Below are 18,924 nucleotides of genomic sequence, written 5' to 3' on the forward strand. Positions count from 1 at the left end.
GATTCAACCTGGTACACGGGTCTTCCGAGGAGCTCACACGCAGTTCCCATGGAGACATGCACCTGACACGTCCCATCAGCAGAGGCCCTGCCCCCCAGGCAGGGCGGTGGGCACTTACCCCGCCATGGCCGAAGAATTCACAGTAGCAGCAGTCACAGTACTTGCCCTCCTTCTGGTTAGTGGAGGTGGACGTGCTGGAGCTGTGCTCCGAGCAGCTGTCCTCGTCGGCACTCTCATCCCCGTCGTCCTGCTGCGGGTCGTACACGCCGTTCTCGCAGCGGTGCCCTTCGCAGTCGGGGTCACTGCCAAAATGCACAGGCCCATTAGCAAGCAGCTCACCGCCCCCACCCCCGAGGGCGGGCATCGGCACCGCGCAGGTGAGGTTCTGGCGTGCCCTGCCCTGTCACAGACCGGAGCAGGGTGCAGAGGGCAGCACGGCCTGCATGCGCACCGGTCACAGGAACGGCAGGTAGAGACCGGGCAAGGAGGTGCACGCAGGCACGGGCAGGCAGGCACACAGTCGCTGCACTGTCCCTCCCACTGTCCCCCCTTCATCCTGAGGGGGGTGGGGTGGGATGGCCCCACACAGGCCAGTTTGAAGGTAACGAAAGCTGCCTTTTAGAAAGAACCGTCCGAGTGTCTGTTGCACTGTACTTCGCCTGATGCACAGGGATTATAACTTATAAGACATTCAGGCCCACCCCGCCGTTGCCAGTGGTTAGGTGGTGGTCTGCACACCCACCCATGGGGGACCCTGGCTCTGCAGAACTAGATGCCGAGACTGGAGCCCAACCCCTCGGCCTACGGCCTCTGCTGGGCACATTCCTGCCCGCTGCCCGTCACTGGGCTGGTCAGCTGCACGGTGCCAGGGCACAGAGCTCCTATAGGCACTGTACGGCACCCCATTTCCATAGTGCTCCAGCCCTCCCCCCCAGGACCCGGGCTCACCTGCAGACGCTGGGAGGCGCACTAATGGGGCCGTCTGTGGCGGGGGGCGGGGGGCCCGCCGAAGTAGGACAGAAGCTCTTGCGCGTATCCACAAAGCCGGGAGACGTGGCTGCATTTTTGGGGAAGGCTGGGGCTGCAAGATTGGCAAGGTGAGGCGTGGGGCCTGGTGACAGGGCGGCAGGAGCGAGGGCGGGAAGCGGCGCCAAGCCCGTGGGGCTGTTCCTCGGGGCGGCAGGCACGGCGTGCCTGTGCTCCTCCTTGTTGACACCGTGGAAGACCTCGCCTGCATTGGGACACGACAGCCATGCCAACAGCTGCAGTCGGACGGACATTCATGCGGCTTTTACTTAAGACACTGTACCCGTTTTTGTCTGAAACATGTTCCCATCCATAGAAAAGGTGACGGACCAGCACAGAGCGCCCGTTAGCCTCCCCTGGAGTCATCACTGTCATGAACTTCCCTGGACACACACGCATTCCGGAGGCTGCTGCATCCTGCCTGCTTCGGAGTGACTCCTGAGAGCACACACACTGCAGCCCAGCACCGTGGGCACAGGTGCTTACACCGCCTGACACTCTCCTCTACGTGCATCCTTATTCCGCATTTGGTTTCCCCGCGTGGTGCTGTAGCTTCTCCACCAACTCAGCCTCTTTTAAACTCTGTTCCCTTTCACGACAGTGACGCCGTTCGAGTCCGAGCCAGCTGTCCACCGGTCTGGACTTAGTACATTTAACTGACACATCTTGGGCACGAACCCTGCTAAGGTCATGCTGCACCCTTGTCGTCTGACTGTCAGTTTGTCCGTGGTGGTGAGGTTACATCTGGTCAGATTCCCCCAGCGACAGGCACCTTTCCTCCTCACCTGTGGGTGCTGCTCCAGATGCGGGGGACACTGCATTCCCCAAACCAATGTGCAATTGTGGGCAGTGCCCCCAATGCCCACGGATGGCACGTACCTGGACCTGCTGGCAGCATAGCGGCAGTGATCTGCTGTCAGGAGGGCCCTCCCCCACTCCCATCGGGAGCAGCCAGCGGGTCCCTGAGTCTGGCTATGTGCTACAAGCCATTCCCTTATTCTCTGGGATGTGCCAAGTGTCCTGACTCTGGCAGGCCCCCTCTTTGGGCCAGCCCCCATGTGTCCCACTGACAGCTGCCACTGGCCTCTGATGGTTCTTCCTTCTTGTCAGGGCCCTTCTCGCTGTGCTCAGATCAGACAGTAACCACGACACCCCTGCACACCAGCGATGTGAGTGGCAGCAGGGCGGCCTGTACTCTGGCAGCACCCCCAAGGCTTCAGCTTTTGGGTGAGCACCAACCCGACTGGCGCTCAGGCCAGGAGGCGCAGAGAGGCAGGCGGGCCCCCGTGTGGCCAGGCCCCAGAGCAGGTCACGGGGACAGGGGATGGCCTGGCACGAGCACTGCTAACCCCACTTCCAGCCCTGGGCGCAGCGACTCACCGACCCCCGGGCCCCACCAGCCAGCTGCGGGCCTTACCTACGGAAGGAGGCCTCTTGGACGCCACTTTGAACTGGCTGTTGCTCGACTGCACTGTGGTGGCCGTGCAGGACACAGAGGAGGTGGCTGATGAGGTGGCCATCACAACTTTGTTTGCTTCCATGAAAGCATCTTGGAAGTTGTACAAGCATTTCTTTTTTGCAGCATTTTTTTTCTCTTTACAATCCGAAACTGCAGGCGTTTCACTGCTAGCTGGAGGTGGAAGGGCTTCGGGTCTTGTTTCTGAGAGTGTTGGCCCTAGTATGTCACTCCCTTCAGAGAAGAATGGGAAAATTAAGGCTTCTAAAAGGTGTGATATTTAGCCAAAACCTGAAAGATATCTGATTAAACTTCTGCTAGTGGGGCTGCTACTGAAGTTAGGATTCCACTGGGATGATGCTAGATAACTCGTTTTTATCTAAGAAAAACAATTCTGAGCACCTACTATGTGCCAATTCCTATGCTAGGTGCTTCCCCAAAGTTATTGTATTTAATGTCTTAAAATTACTTTCTGAGCATGGTACTATAATTCCCATCCTCAGGATGAAGAAACTGAGGCTCAGAGAAGCTAAGCAACTTGCCCAAGGTCACACAGCTAGAAACCCTTTCCAGGCACAGACCAGATGTTAAGTCTAGCGTGCTGTTCTGAGCACATGCAGGGGCTGGGTGTGGGGCCACCAGGGGCTCTAACTGTTCACATGACGACAGAGATGAGGCATAGGTACCAGCCCCTCTTCAGATGCCCCGCTACTGAGGTAACAGCTGCGCCTGGCAGCAGAGGCAGCTGGCAGGAAGGAGCTTGTCAGAGGGGACAGGTCCCGTGTAGGGTCAATATAGAAATAGAGGAAAGGAAGGTAAGTCACAACATTCAAGTCGACTGTGCACTGTTGCACTGCCCATGTACTGGGGTGAGGTCTGGTTGTCACCACAGCTCGAGAAGCAAAGGCTGAACACCGAACCCTGGGGACAAGATGCTCAGCAGCGTGGGGGCAGCAGAGACCCCAGCGTTAGCAAGGCCCATTACGGCTGCCGCGGGGACGTGGTGTGACAGATGCAGAAGGACGGAGCAGCATGATGGGGCCCGAGGGGCTGTCTGCTGGGCACAGCGGCACGAGGCCCAACCACTTGGGGGCTTCCACGGGAGACTACAGCAACAGAGGCAATCCACTCAGCTCGGGTCATTGAAAACTTGAAGAAAGTTTTAACAAGTTCCTTACCAGAAATTGTATCTGGCAAGAAAGTGCCAGGACTCCAGCTCTTATCATTCATCACTTCTGATCCCCAAAGACTTATAAATTTAGAACTATTCCACTCTGGAGTAGTCCCAAAACAGCTCGGATAAATATGGTCTTGAAGAGATGCATTGAATACCTGATGCTTATTTGTGTGATTCTGAACAGGTGCTGGCGGTAAAGCCTACAAAACAAAAGTTCTAATCACATATCAAAATTAATATTCTGCTTACCTAACAGTTAAGCTATAGACAGACAAGTCATTACTGGAAAGCGTGTGGGGTATGCTCGCCGTGAGAGGTGCCCCTGCTTGAGCTCGGCTCCCAGAGCGCTTCCCAGATTGTGACAGGCTGCACACCACAGGTCACACTTGAACCAGACGAAGATTTTGAAAGCAATGGATGCCTTAAGGAAAATATCAAACCTTAGACAGCTCAGTAATGTCTAACATTCCTCCCTGGTCACATTTTCAACGTGGTTCATTTGCATCAGATCTGTTCCTATGGCTTATTCTCATCTGACATTTTAATGACCACTGCTAAAAAGTCAACTTTGGAATCACTGATTAAAAACAGCAAAACTCTTACACTGTTTTCTCACGCTTGGACAGAGAGGAGTGGAATCTGAAGAACTGTGCGTCTTATGCTGTGCTTGGAAGCCCCTGGGCACACCCTTGTCTAAGGTTGGGGGGGAAATAGGGGGTGCTGGGCGTCCTCGGGCCCTCCCTCCCCTCAGCCCACACCTCACAGCCTGCACCACCACCCACACTCACACCTGGCCCCTTCCCAGGCCTCTTCCTCGGCAGCCGGAGTGAGCTGTTTTGAGTGTAAGAGCACTCACTCCCCTGCTTAAGAGTTGCCGCTGGCTTCCCACCGTTCTTCAGCGTAAACGTGGCCGGCCCAGCCTGTCCTTCCAGCTTATCAAGCCTCTGGACACACTGAATGGCCTTACCCTGGTCCTCACACTCCAAGCTCCTTCTTGACCCTGATCTTTGCTCATGCCATGCCCACGTTCTAGAACGTCCCAACCTCACTGACTGACATTCAGCCTTCAGGCCTCAGCCTACATGTCGCTTCCTCACCACCCAACACCCGACACCAAGGCACTGCACTCCATGACATTTGCTCTTAGCACTTAGCGCAGCTACAAGACAAGACTTCCTGTGACCTGTCAGTCAGCGCTGCTGTCCCCTGGCTTTCGTGAGCCTCACATGGCCACGGCCCACGTGGACCCTGCCCTGCCGCCCAGCACCTTGCCGATGCCGGGCACACAGCTTTCCCTCGGCAGGCCTGTGCCCAGGGACTGGCCCACCTGGAGAAGATACAGGTCTGGCATTGCTAAGCCCACCGTCTGGGACACAGAAAGAGCAGGGAGCACTGTAAGCTCGGGTGGGAGGGTTTTGGGAGCACCCTGAGAGCCAGCGAAGGCTTGGCAGAACCCTGACGGCCTGGCTGGGGCACAGGCCTGAGGGAAAGGGGCCAGGGCACAGGGATGGGCCGTGCCCCTGGATCGCTGTGCCACAGCGTGACGGGCTACAGGGGCCAACGGAGACACAACTTCGCATGGCGTGTCCTGAAGGGGCGAGGGAGCCACAGAGGGTTGTAAGCAGCAGTGTGGTCTCCTCCGGGCAGTTTAGTGTACTAGAAACAGCAGTGTGTGGCGTGTGGTGGACGACGCAAAGGGGCAAGGGTGACAACCACAGTAGTTAGGGTGAGAAACGATGACGTGGTGGCCGCAGAGGAGGAAAGCAAAGAGGGATCTGGAGCCCTGAGGACAAGAGCTGTGATGGGCGGCGGTCAGGAACTACTGTCTGTGGCTCTGCTCCTAGGAGGCGGGCAGTGATGGCGCCTGTGTGAACTCTAGTCCCGTTCTTGGCCTTGTGCTGCACGGTCTGAGGGGTGCAGACGTCAGCTCTCCCTTTTACTAGCTGTGTGACCTCAGGCAGATTACGCAAGCTTTCTGTGCTGCAGTTTTCGCCTCTGTAATTTGGAAACACCTACCTCCGGGGGTTCTGGCAAGAGTAAGTCAGGCAGCATATGTCAACTGCTCAGCACACTGCCTGGCCTCAAGGAAGCATTCGGTGAGCGCCGAGGTGGGGCAGTGTCACTTAGGGGGCCTGGGTTCCCGGACACAAACCCCGCCCAGGGCTGTAGGCTTTGGCGCCCTCCCACAGTGCAGACAGGACATGAGGGTCACTCCTTTCGGGTGGCTTAGCCCATCCGCTGACCTTGACTGGGCTCAGGGAGGCAAAGATGGAGGGTAAGGCCGGCGCCAGCACTCAGGACTTAAAAGTGGGAAGGAAGAGGCCTGGGATCAGAGCTGGAGCCGGAGCCAGCTGTTCTGCCAGGGAAACCCCAAGGGGCAAAAAGTGAGGAGAACAAGGAAATCATATTTCAACACAAAGTAGTGACACAGTAAGAGGTGCTTTGCTAAGACGGAATTGATGTAAAGTAATTAAATGGAAGTTTCTTATCTCCAAGACCTCTGCGGGGGGCAAAACGCCTGACAGGTGCAAGCAGCGCCGGCTGTAAGAGGCAGCTCTCCTTACTAGCCCAACCGGTAACTCAGCAGCAGAAGCACAGTCAGGGCTCTGAAGCTACCCAAGCACTTCTTGAGACCCTCCTAAGACATGGCCTCACACTGTGCCTTCGCTTCGAGAAAGCGTGCTGCGCCGGCTGGCCTGGACACACCACCCATGTGTGTCAGAGAGCTCTTGTTCATCCTTCAAGACCCTACCCCAGCATCACCTCCTCTGCAAACCACCCCACAGCTCCAACAGTAAGCGTTCCCCTCTCAGTGTTATTTTCTATTTTGCACCTACAATTTCTATTAAGGTACGTCATAGTATTTTGATTCTTTAATTTGATTACGTTTTTGTCTTCTTTTTAGACTATGAGATTCCTAAGAACAGGGACCAGGAATAACTGGTTTTTATTTTTCTAGCATGTAGCACAGGGCCTGGCACATAATGGGTGTTCAGTAAATGCTGGACAGACTTTAGCTTAGAGGACTAAAGGAACACAACACAAGCCTGCAATACTGGAAACGTAAGTTAATGATTCTATACATTCGATCCATATACTTCTTCAGAAGCCAATCTACTCAAAACAGGAGACCCAGGTGCAGACACAGGGAGCGGGGTCCGTAACAAACTGTACCCGTATGAACACTTTCACATAAAACGCCTACTAACCTCAACAGCTGGGGTTTCCTTCAGGGAAAAAATAGGCATGTCAACTGGGTCGTTTGGGGCCCTGCCTCTAAGTACACCAGTGAAGTAAACATGAAACACGCCTCTCGCCGGGGGGACAATGCTCATACTGGGAACACTGACTTCACTCTCTGCAAACCCACACCACTTCGATTAATACAAGTTTTCAATTGTCGTCTACTTTGAGACAAAAGTGATTCACAGGAAAGCAGAACTTTTACTTTACATGAAAGCTCTCACACGCACGCACACGACTAGATGCCCTCACTGAGCACACTCTTAGAGTTCACACAGGAGCTGAAGACCCAGCCTATCTGGCAACCACCACGCCGGTCCCAGAAGCGCCAGCGCAGGTGCAGAAGATGGCAAACCATGGAGCAAGGGGCGAGCCACTGTTGCACGTGTGACAGAGACCATCAACACTGAGTTTTCAAACAGAAGGGGTTCCCCTCACACCCCAGGGGACAACACAGTTAAGATGACGACTACTGTGTTTCTTCTTACTAAGGTTCTTCAGTATTCCTGCCAGAGACGGTGCAGAGGCACAAGCACCAGCTCTGTTTTGGTCTTGCTATTTCTCAGGCCAGGAGGACTGAACACGGCCTCTGAAACAAAATACAGACCAAAGATCACAATATGACCCGCGGCGTGCAACCCACTGATGTCCCTGTCTCCATACAGCTTTCTCCTCCCTCAAATTCCAACCGGTACCAAACTCCGACGTACACGTGGGTCATGCTCAACTTTACGAAACACATCTGCAGTGGTTGTGCTTCAGGGACCCAGTGAGGGAGGTGACATGCACGCAGCCCAGAGCCACGTGGGAGCTACTTTACCTGGCTGCACTTGATGCATGGAACTCACTCAGGCGGCCTGTGACTACTTTTGAATATTCCTCAAGATCCTAGTGAAGATTTTAAGACTTCTCTCTACCTTCATTACTAGACCCTTGCCCAGCATGGTGACTGTTTCATAACACGTTTTCCAGATGGAAAAAGTCACAAGATTGAAAGTTGGAAGCCTCAGGTACCAGGCCCAAGTCGTGACCTCCTGCTCCTAGGCCACATGAGATGAAGGCTGACCCTGCATTGCGAGGGAGCCCCAGCAGCTCACCTCTGCTCTTCTCTGTAAGGTCATGTGTTCTTCCTCTGCTGGGGGGCTTTGTCCACTAAGAGGGGACTCTTCACTCTAGATCCCACATAAATGGCACCAAACACCTTCGTAAGAAACTGCTGCACCACAGAGAAAGCAAGTAAAACCTTTCACAAAGAGGTGATAAGAGCATGGTGAGAAAAACAGGGCCCAGTGGAGGTACGGGGAAGGGATGGCGGGGAAGGGATGGCTGCTCTGAGGGTGCACACACCAAGGTGACAGTCCTGGCGGATGGACCTGTGGTCCCACCAGAGACAGGAGAGCTGGAGACTGTCAAGAGGAGCTGAAGGACCCCAGGTGGGTCAGCACCTGGAAACAGGTACCCTGCACCAGCAAATGGAAACCCCTCTTAAGGAACAATCCCCTATTTAGGACCTTGGGGTTCTCACAGAGTAAGTTGAACAAAACATGTCCTCATAATAAAAAATTACTATACATATAAGGAAACAATACATCAGCAGAAACACGAACAGATTTAGATCCACAAGGTTTGTTTCAAACACAGAATAACTGTGTAAAATGCTTAAAGAAAAGGTGAAAGAAAAAGTGATCAAGGAACAAGATAAGAAGTTGTTAATATATTTGAAAAATAAATAAACTAGAGCTTTGAACGAAGAATTACAGTTGCAATTAAAAACTCAAACTTAAGTGGCAGATTTGACATAGTAAGAGAATCACTTAAGTGGAACACTGATCCAAAAGAGTTCCCAGAACAGACTGAAAAACAAGAGAAATATGAAAGAGAGCTTCAGGTATGAAAAACAGAATGAGAAGGCCTAACAATCAGAGGTTCAGGGAGATACAACAGAATGGCAGAGAGGAAATGCAAAGATAAAATGGCTGAAAGTGATCAGACAGGAAATTTAAAATGATTACCAGACTAATGGTTCTAATGGAAAAAACATATAATATGCAACAACAAATGAGTAACGTGAAGAGAAACGGAAACTCTAAGAAATAAAAAAGAAATGCTAGAAAACAAAAACTTTTAAGAGAAACGAAGAATGCTTTTGATGAGCTAATGAGTAGACTGGACACAGCCAAGGAAAGAATCAGTGAGCTTTAAGATATGTCAACAGAAACTTCTCAAACTGAAATGCAAAGAGAAATAAGAATTAAAAAACAAAAACAAAACAACCCCCCCCACCATCAACAAAAAACAGAACAAAGTATCCAACTGTGGGATGATTTGAAAAGATGCAATGTATGGTAACTGAAGCACCAGAAGGAGAAGAAAGAGAACAGATGGAAGAAATATTTAAAAGTCATAATGCTCAGAACTTTCCAAAATCAATGACAGAAACCAAACCATAGATCCAAGAAGCTCAGGGAAAACCAAATAGAAAAAATACCCCCAAATCTACACGTAGGCATATTATATTCAAACTGCAGAAAACCAAAGACAAAAAGAAAATCTTGAAAGCAGCCTGGGGGCGGGGGGCAGGAAAGAATTCCTGTACCTATAAAACAAGGAAAAAATTACAGAGGGCACCTCATCAGAAACCATGAAGCATGAAAAGAATGGAATCAAATATGTTTAAAGTGTTGAAAGAAAAAAAAAAAACACCACCAACCTAGAATTCTGTATCCAGCGAAATTATCCTTCAAAAGTAAAGGAGAAATAAAGACTTCCTCAGACAAACAAAAACTGAGGGAACTCATCACCAGCAGACCTGCCCTGCAAGAAATGTTAAAAGATTTTCTTCAGGCAGAAATAAAATAATATAGGTCAGAAACTTGGATCTACATAAAGAAAGGGAGAGCAATGGAGGAAGAATAAATAAAATCTCTTATTTTTCTTATTACTTGACCTAAGAGATAACTTTGTTTAAAGTAATAATAGTAACTGTACTGGGTGATTGATACATGGATAAATGAGAATAATGACAGCATGTTGAAAGGGATGGGAGGGCGGGATTGGGAATAATCTGTTAAAAGGTATCTGCACTACACTTGAAGCAGAATAGCGTTATCTGAAGGGGACTTATTTAGGTTAGCTAAAATACTGTAGCTAAAAATACTGTTAGCTAAAATTTTAAAAAGTAAGTATAATTGATATACTAAGAGATTAAATGGAATCATAAAATTCTCAATTAAAAGTGGAAAAGGCAGAAAAAGAAGCCTCTGGAAACAAATATTAGGTTGGTGCAAAAGCAATTGCTGTTTAAAAGGTTAAAAACAATTGCAAAACTGCAATTACTTTTGTATCAACCTAATAGAAAAGTTACAAACATAGTTGCTATTAATGCAAACACATAAAAAAGAAAATCACTTTAAATGTGAATGGTCTAAATATACCAACCACAGGGATTATCAGAGTACATCATAAACAAGACCCGTGTGTGTGCACGTGTGTGCATGTGCCTGTCTATGAGAAACCTACTGTAAGTTAAAAGTAAAGGGATGGAGATATACCATACTAACACTAATCCCAAGCTGGAGTAGCTATATTAACTTCAGACACATCAGACTTCAGAGCCAGGACAGTTATCAGGCATAGAGCAGCGCATTACACAATGATAAAAGGGCCAACTCTCCAAGAACACGGAACACTGCTAACACGTAAGCACGGAACTACAGGACGGAAACTGATAGAGCTGCAAGGAGAAACAATTGCCCACTGTTACGGCTGGAGACTCAGGAGTCCTCTGTCAGACTGGACAGGTCTAGCAGACAGAAAATCAGTAAGGACGTGGTTGAACTCAACCATCAACCAACTGGATAGAGTGGACACCCAAGACCACTCCCTCCAGCAACAGCAGAACACACATTCTTCTCAAGCTCACGTGGCACATTCACCACGACAGACCACACTCTGGGCTATTAAGCACACTTTCACAAATTCCAAAGAACAGAAGTCATATAGTGTCTGCTCTCAGACACAGTGAAATTAAAGTAGGAATCAATTAACAGAAAGATAGCAGAAATCGCCCGATATTTGGACATTCCCTGTCACGGTTTTGATTTCTTCTCTAGTATTTCATTACTGTACTTGCCTCCTGCAACTACTTTTAACTTTCAAATAACTTGTATCTCATCATATGAATTAAATGTATCGTTGCTATAAAGGCACCTGAAAATAGAAATAGTCTTCAAGTTTTTCTAATTTCAGGAAAAAATTTTCATAGTACTCATCCCAAGTATTTCAGGTATTAAATGTTCACCCACAAAGGCCAAAGCATGAATTAAAAGAAATACAAGTGCAATCACACAAAGCCTTCAAGGCGACAATGGCCACGTCAGCAGAGCAGACACTCCCACAGGCCCTGCGGGTGCAGCAGTGGGGGAGGTCGGAAGGCCTTAGTGGTCAGGCCGCCGTCCACGGTCAGCCCCTCCCACCCACACTGGGAAGAGCATACTGCCCGACCCTGGCCTCTCCAGGAAATCTGTGCTGCTGTAACCAAAGGCCAGTTTGTGTCATTCTCGGCTCGCTCGAAGGTGCTTCTACAAACTGCTGTCGGCTGTGAACACACCATGCACTTAAGCACAGAGGGAGCCACAGTATTCAACCGAGTGAAACTAACTCCAATAACACGAACTCATGTTGCACGACCTGGTGAGTGCCAAGGCAAGCTTGTTTAGAGAAACAAACATTTTTATACCAGGTACGAATGAAGTATTTTGCCAAATGCATCTCCTTTTTCCAAATACAAACGGCATCCGGCTAGTGTATTTTAAATGAATCAGTAAACAGTCTCACACTGGTTGAAATAAAGCTTAATAACCTGTCCCCTGTATTTGCCTTTCTGCCCAGGAATCTTTCACATCTATCTGCTGGATTAGTTTACCAGGAAGCAAATAAACAGATTTTAGATGCCAGTAACACTCCCCCAAACATTTTTGTCCCCTTTATTTTTCTATAGACTACCTGAGAAAAGGCCAAAAGTCAGGGGGGGAGGTGAGCAGGTCAGTTTTTAACTGGAGTGTCCCAACAGCCTTTGGGAAGAACCAATTTCATAACTTTACTTGAAGATTTTTAGGAACCAGTTCTTGAATAGCTTCAACCAGTAAGAAGGATACAGAATGTTCTACACAGAGTGGTTCCCAGGGACTGGAAAACAAACCTCCATTTAGGGAAGAACAGGGAGGGGACAGCTTCCCAAGCTTGCGCAGTCACCCTGAGGTAGACTGTGGAAGCCTCCTGGCTTTGAATGCTGTAGTAAGTCCTCACCTAACGTTGTCAAGAAGTTCTGTGACTATAAGTAAAAGAACGTGTAACAAAATCAGCGTGACCACAGGCTAATTGACATAAACAAGAGTTAGGTTCCTGGGCATCCCGTCAACATTGTAAGCAAACAATGTTAAACGCAATGACATTATTCGAAGGCCTGAAAATGTTATTTAAAATCCTTCTATTAACGAAGGCATCGTTAAATGTATAAATTGAGCAATACTCAGTCTAATAAAGCTTAAGCATACATTTGGGTAGTTACCAAGTACTTCCTATCCCAGAACATGACAAAATGACTCCATTCGGTTCTAAATCAGCGTGTGGTAAGCGCCCGCTTACGCCCTTCCCCAGCATACACACAGCACAGCCCACACGTGGACTATCCCTGTGCCACCTCACAGGCATCCCTCAGGGAACAAAACGTGCACGCAGTCTGAAAACGCCCCTTCCGTGCCATGTCCTTCCTCCCTGTCTCTCCCAGTTAAGAATCACTGTTTTAATAAGTCAGTAGAATATGGGGAAAATTCTATTTTTGATTGATTAGAACTAACCTTGAACCAGAATAACTGATAAAAAAATCAGAATTTATGATAAGAGCTAATTAAGGTAACTTTAAAATAGCTTGAGAGGCAAAGCTGTCTAAGGTACAAAAATTGGACCCAACCTAAAACCTCCCAGCAGAGTAAAGTCTAGGCACTAAGTAGAAGCACAGGATTCTCGGAGAAGAGACACGCAGAAATGCGACTTCCTCTGGCTCCATCCGTTCCTGACAGGCTCATGGCACCACTCGTTTCTGGCAGGCCTCAACCGTCCGCCCCCCAGCTCCCTTCCACAACGCGCACATGATGGTTTCCTGCACCGCCCTTAGGTCTCTCCTTCCAGCCTGTGTATTTCTACAGGTCCTTGGTTTTCGTGCTTAGAGCATTATCACTGCAGACCCTGTAGAGCCCAGCTGGTGTTAGAGGACTCGTGCTACCCAGCACATCAGGAGCCAGGCCCCAGAAGCCACAACTGGAAGTAGCCCCGAGTATAACCCATTACACCTACACCGTCTGAAACACTCTTTTCATTCTAGTTAATTCTGCAGGAATAAACCAGGACTTTCATGACTGTTTTTAAAATGCAAAGATTCCAAATTCTAAGAGCTTATTTATGGTCAGAGGAACAACTGCAGACCCTCCTATCAGGAGCGGGCGCTGTCCTCTGCAAGCTGCCCATCTCCACGGTTTTGTTTGTCAGGCCCTTTCTGCCCCGACTTACCTTACTGTGTGTGAAGGGGGGCGCCGTGTACAAGGTGGGGTGGATGAGCGGGCGAGGCAGGTGTGGCACGGCGTGCAAAGGCACATGTCCGTGGATGTGGGGGTACAGATGCAAAGCGGGGTGTGTGGGCTTCTCTGGGCTCATGAACTGATGGCCAGGCGGAAGGGCTCCCGCTGTCATTGCTGACACTGGCAGTCCAGAAGCTTCCTGCTTACAAACATGACACTCACAAGAGTCTGCAGCTTGTTCAGCCTACAAGAAAAGGAAAGGAACCACTTACTTAGTGAAATGAAGATTGGTATGAGCTGAACTAACGTTGGTCACCACCTGTCGAGCACTTCCACAACTCGGCCAGGGCCTCCTTGTGAGAGGGGCCCGAGACCCAGGGACCTAAGGGAGGAGACGTGCCTCATCCCCAGCCGTGCACCTGCGGCAGTGGCCACCACGGCCCGCAACCTGTGCCTGTCTGAGCAGGGACAGGGAACTGGCAGAGAGGGAGAGAGGGAGCTGGGGCCGAGGACAACAGGCCGCTGTGGTGCTGTGTCCTGCGGGCCTCGCACTGCTCGATGAATGGCGATTCAGAGTCTGCAAGACGCACCAGAGACAGGACTTCTGGCTAAGGTAGAATGAAGCAGTCAGACGCATCTGCCTCAAAACAAGTGTGCAACGAACACGACTGTCAGAGGCAACTGTTTCAAGGCTCTGGAAATCAAGGACAAAACCAAACTGGAAGCCTTTATTCCTGCAAATCCGCTAGAACTTCAGGACAGCAGGAGTCTGGCCTTCTTGCCTGGGGCTCTTTCTATTCCTAACTCCTCAAGCCCCTCAAAAAACAAAACTATAAAAAATATCATAATTAAAGAAATCAACAGAAGTAAAATGGTACACTAAAAATTTCGTATAATAGAAAAAAAAGTAAGAACAGAGAAACAAAAACATGAGACGTATAGAAACAGCAAAAGGCAGATTGTAAAATAAATATCACCAATCATTATATTAAACGTCAATGAAGCATTTCAAACAAAAAGCAGAGACTGATGGGCAGCATGAAAATTCAAGACCCAACTGAAAGATTTGAAGACGAATTCTAGATTCAAAGACACAGAGACTGACATTAAAAGGACAAAAAATATATAACCCCAGTAACCCCAAGATAGCTGGAGTGGTTATATTAGTATTAGGTAAAATAGTCTTTAAGATACGAAACATACACAGAGAAACAGTTCACAATGACAAAAGAGTCAGTATATCAGGGAGATATAACAGTAATACGTGTACACACATTCAACAACAGTGTCCCAAAATGCATGACTCAAAACTGGCAGATCTGAAGGCTGACCCTAACCTCACATCATAAGCAAAACCTGAGTCAAACGAACTACAAACCCAAGTAAGGGCTAAAATTGTAAATCTTCCAGAAGAAAACAGTTCTGTATTAGGCAAAGCTTTCTTGGATGTGACATCAAGAGTATGATTCAGAACAGAAAGAACTGATAAGCTGGAATCAATTAAAATGAAAAACTTTTGCTTTTCAAAGAACACCATAAAAAAACTAAGAGACATACCACAGACCAAGAGAAAATATTTGCAAATCATGTACTTAATAAAGGACTTGAAGCAATATATAAAGAACTCTCCTAACTCAGTAGTAACATAGAAAACGAATGGCCCTTACATACAGAGGGTACCAGAAAAATGTATACAAATTTTAAGAAAGGAAAAAACTATTAAAATTGTAATAGTCAATATACCCTGATAACAGAAGAGAAATACAAGTCACATTTGACTTCTGCAATTACAAGCGGTGCTCAAAGTGGTTCCCATCAGCGTCTAGACACTTCTGATAACAGCAAACTACTGCTTGAGCAACGCTGACCAAAGTGTCCACTTGCATCCATTTTTTGGCACTTTTTTGGCACCCCCAGTATATGAAAGGATGCTCAACTTTGCCCATAAAAAGTGAAATGAAAATTGAAACCTCAAGGGGTCACCATTTCTTACCTACCAGACTGGTAAAAAGCCAAAACTGTGACATCACCCTCTTCCGGGGGACGGGGGAGGCCACCACCCTGACCCAGTAATGAAATGTCAGATGTATAAGGCTGCTCGGGAATAGTTTATGAGGGGAACAGACACAGTGCCGATCAGCAGGGAACTGAAGGAAAACACAGAACCATACGACGTGTCCACACTGCAGACACAGGAGGGCCAGCGGAAGAGGAGGAGGACAGGCACCCGGCCGCACAGACAGACACTGTCCAGGATTACTGCTGAGCAAGGAGGGCGGGTGTGGGCCTTTCCTACGAAAGGCAAAGAGTAAATACTGTGTTTTCATGAACAAACACAGGAAGAAGACAGTAAATAAGGAAACCTGGGCACCTACTGGGACTGGGGTGGGTGGGTGGGCGGCAGACAAGCTACCGGGGAAGGAGGTGGAGCACGACCTCCCAGTGGAGTACCTTTTCCCAGCACCTCTGTTGCTGGGGCCGTGCATTTACACCACTTATACAAATGATTAATTAGCCAAAGCACCTTGACCTTCATGTGTTCCTCCTCTCATTTAAATATTGCTTGAGCATCTATTATAAAACTGAGTGTCTATGAAAACATAATAGTCAGATAAGGTTAACAGAAAAACAGTTATCTACCAGGGAAAAAAGCTCCTTAAACAAAGCAACTTTTTTTGGAACTTTAACATTCCACTACTTTACTTTATAATCCCCTTGTTTCTACACAGGCAAAAAACCTCCACGACATGTAAGTGTCTGGAGCTCCCTGGGGTGTTGAGAAGTCAAGACTGTTGATTACAGAGTCAAGCAAAAGAAACAGATCAAAATGGGGGTTACGGGTCATGTTTACTGATTCTGTGAGTATGCCTTGGTTCTCTCCCATTCTGATCTTCAAAGGTTATTCAAAATGACGTAATTTTGTATTTCATAATGCTTATGTTTATTAGAGGAAATAAACACAGAGAAAGAGACCCTTGGCAAAACAGGAAGTTGGAAGAAATAAAATCCTACCTGCTGAGCTGGGTAAGACGGGGGTGGACTGCCCACTTTACTTTCCTCCTTCCTGGGGCTCCCACTGCCCAGAACTGCGTCTTCCTTCGGGGCCCCTGGCGGCTCCCCACTACCCTCGGCATCCACGTCTTCGTCGTCAGCCTCTGAAGAACTGCTCGTGGTGCTGCTCACCTGCGGGGACTTTAAAACAGCGTTTAGGAAGGTGCATTTTGTGAACCAGAAGCACAAGAAAACCGAACGCCAGCCCACCATTCCACGCCGCTGACTGTGACCATGAAGCAGCCATGCGCATACCTCATCTTTCAGGGCCATGTTCTCCCCGCCACCATGTAATTCGCTGTGGATTCCGTTCATGTTGGCCACCACCTCAGTGTCGTCATAGTTACTCAACGGGTAAATGTCAGCAAATTTAGCGGACAAGGGCGCCACGTCTTCATCATCGCTACAACTGAGACGAGGGACACGGTCACCCTGAGGCCAGAGCGGTCCCCATCCCAGCACAGACGCTGCTCTCCTCTACGAGAGTGCGGCACTGAGTACCTGGGCAAGTCCTAACATCACGAGTAACCTGAACACACGAGCAGGGGCCGGGACACTACCCCTGTGTTGTTTGCAGGAGTGGAAAACACTCCAAAAGCAGAAACATTAAGGAAACCACAAAAATTTAACTGATACTGCATTTCCATTCGACTTAAAGTGCAGACACACTTCATTTTCGACTAAAATTAAAGGTGTACAGAGGACAACCTTAGATCTTCAGAATTTGGTTTTTAACCACCGAAATTTCAGATACAGACAGTTGAACAAAACTTTAAAGGCACGCACTTATGTGACAAAATACTGAAAGTTTTTGCTACCAGGTCAGCTCTGGTCAAGCCAGTCATGATCTTAATTTAAGTATCAGCTTTAGTAAGACATCTGAGCAATCGGCAAATGGAATATTTACTAAAAAACGAAAGCAGATTTCAAGGCTGTGGCTTATGGGGCCGCTGTTTAAACGTATGGTTTCGTGGTGCATGAAAAGAGCTGGCAGTTACCTTCAGTGCAAATGGCTCAAGGCACGACCGTGAATGACGCCCACGGTCTACCCCACAGGCCTCCGCTCCACCCGCAACCTCGGCACACAAGGCCCACAGAAGGAAAAGCATAAGAACTGGTGATTGTTTGGCTTTGGTGGGGAGTGTCCAGAACCGCCAAACTCGAGCATCTTTTCCATTTTTAGGGAAACAAGCATCCACATACAACAATGCTCTAGAACCTGGAGCACCGAGGCGGCACAAACAGCAGCCGCCAGGTGAGGCCTGGCTGCTCAGGGCTGCTGAGGGCCCATGACACCACAGTCAACACTCACACCCATTCCTGACGGACGTGTCATCATCCCCATAATTCAGACAGAAGGGGAAACCGAGGTTCAGAAATGAACCATTTGCTCAACGGGAGGAAGGCAAGTTTGGCCACCCCCAGAAGCCATAAATTCAGAGCATCGTGGGAGTGACTGAAAGTACACGACTCGACGTAACCAACCAGAAATGGCACCAAGAAAGGGACAACACACACCGAGGCCACACTGGAGGTTTTCAAACCCGGCAATTCATGACTGGAAGACACTCGCCACCGAGTGGAGACCCCGATGCCCAGAGCAGCGTGAGCACTGCGGGCCAGGGGCAAGGCTCCCGCAGACCTTTCCCGCAGACAGCGCAGGAGCCACGACTGGCGTCAGCAGCTGTGACACGAGCCAGGTGGACCTGCCCCAGTCGGCTCTGAATAGCCGATGCAGGCCTAACTCGGTAAGGAGCTGGCTGCCTGCTGGCTGCGGGGCCCTCAGCGCAGAGCAGTCTGCGTGCAATGAAAAGAAGCGCTCAGGCCGCTCCCTTCAGCATTTCTTCGGGTTTGGGACCAAATCGGTACTGAGAATTACAGACTCTGGAGAAAAGCCTTAGTCAGAGTGACCGTGAGAAACCCACGTAAGAAATCTGAGGAACGCTGCAGCTCCTCCCCTGCGGCCCGTCAGGTCAGTCACCGCCATGGCCTGGGGGTACAGGTCAACATTTCCCTAAATCAAACAAAAACACAGCCCACGTGCAGGAGTTAGAGCGGGGTGCCGCTGCAGCCACCTCACCCACACCAAACGTATTCTACTTCTAGGCGATGTGGGAGTGAGGGAGACAGACCCTGTCGGTCTCTTGCTAACGTAAGTGCACGCATTCTTGCCAGACACGGAGGGAAGGCGGGGTGCCTCCCGCAGGTACGGGGAGGGCGTGAAGCTCCTGCACAGCGGCCACACCACTGAGCTGCCTCCTGACTGGCATCTACCTATACCTTTTCTTTCAGGCAACAAAAAGTGTCAAAGTTTGGGTTTACTGGTTTTGTGTCTTGAGGGCTGCATATAACAACAAAGGGTCCTTTTCTTTGGAAAGCACGGCAATGACACCCAT

The 18,924-nt window shown here is 49.2% G+C and overlaps 1 protein-coding gene across 2 annotated transcripts in view; it reads right to left on the bottom strand.

Annotated features, from left to right (window-relative positions):
* The window catches only part of FAM193A (family with sequence similarity 193 member A), a 113,243-nt gene that overhangs the window by 20,940 nt on the left and 73,379 nt on the right, over positions 1-18,924 (bottom strand). For both annotated transcript variants that reach the window (XM_074320354.2, XM_074320347.2), the window contains exons 11-17: positions 16,784-16,937; positions 16,490-16,669; positions 13,470-13,721; positions 3,661-3,859; positions 2,444-2,716; positions 949-1,231; positions 119-302 (exon numbers count right to left, since the gene is read on the bottom strand). In XM_074320354.2, the coding sequence (XP_074176455.2) occupies positions 119-302; positions 949-1,231; positions 2,444-2,716; positions 3,661-3,859; positions 13,470-13,721; positions 16,490-16,669; positions 16,784-16,937 (1,525 nt within the window). The remainder of the gene's footprint in view (positions 1-118; positions 303-948; positions 1,232-2,443; positions 2,717-3,660; positions 3,860-13,469; positions 13,722-16,489; positions 16,670-16,783; positions 16,938-18,924) is intronic.

The sequence above is a fragment of the Rhinolophus sinicus genome, chromosome 1 (genome assembly GCF_057876585.1).
Source record: "Rhinolophus sinicus isolate RSI-liver-muscle chromosome 1, RSI-T2T, whole genome shotgun sequence".
Classification (NCBI taxonomy): Eukaryota; Metazoa; Chordata; class Mammalia; order Chiroptera; family Rhinolophidae; genus Rhinolophus; species Rhinolophus sinicus.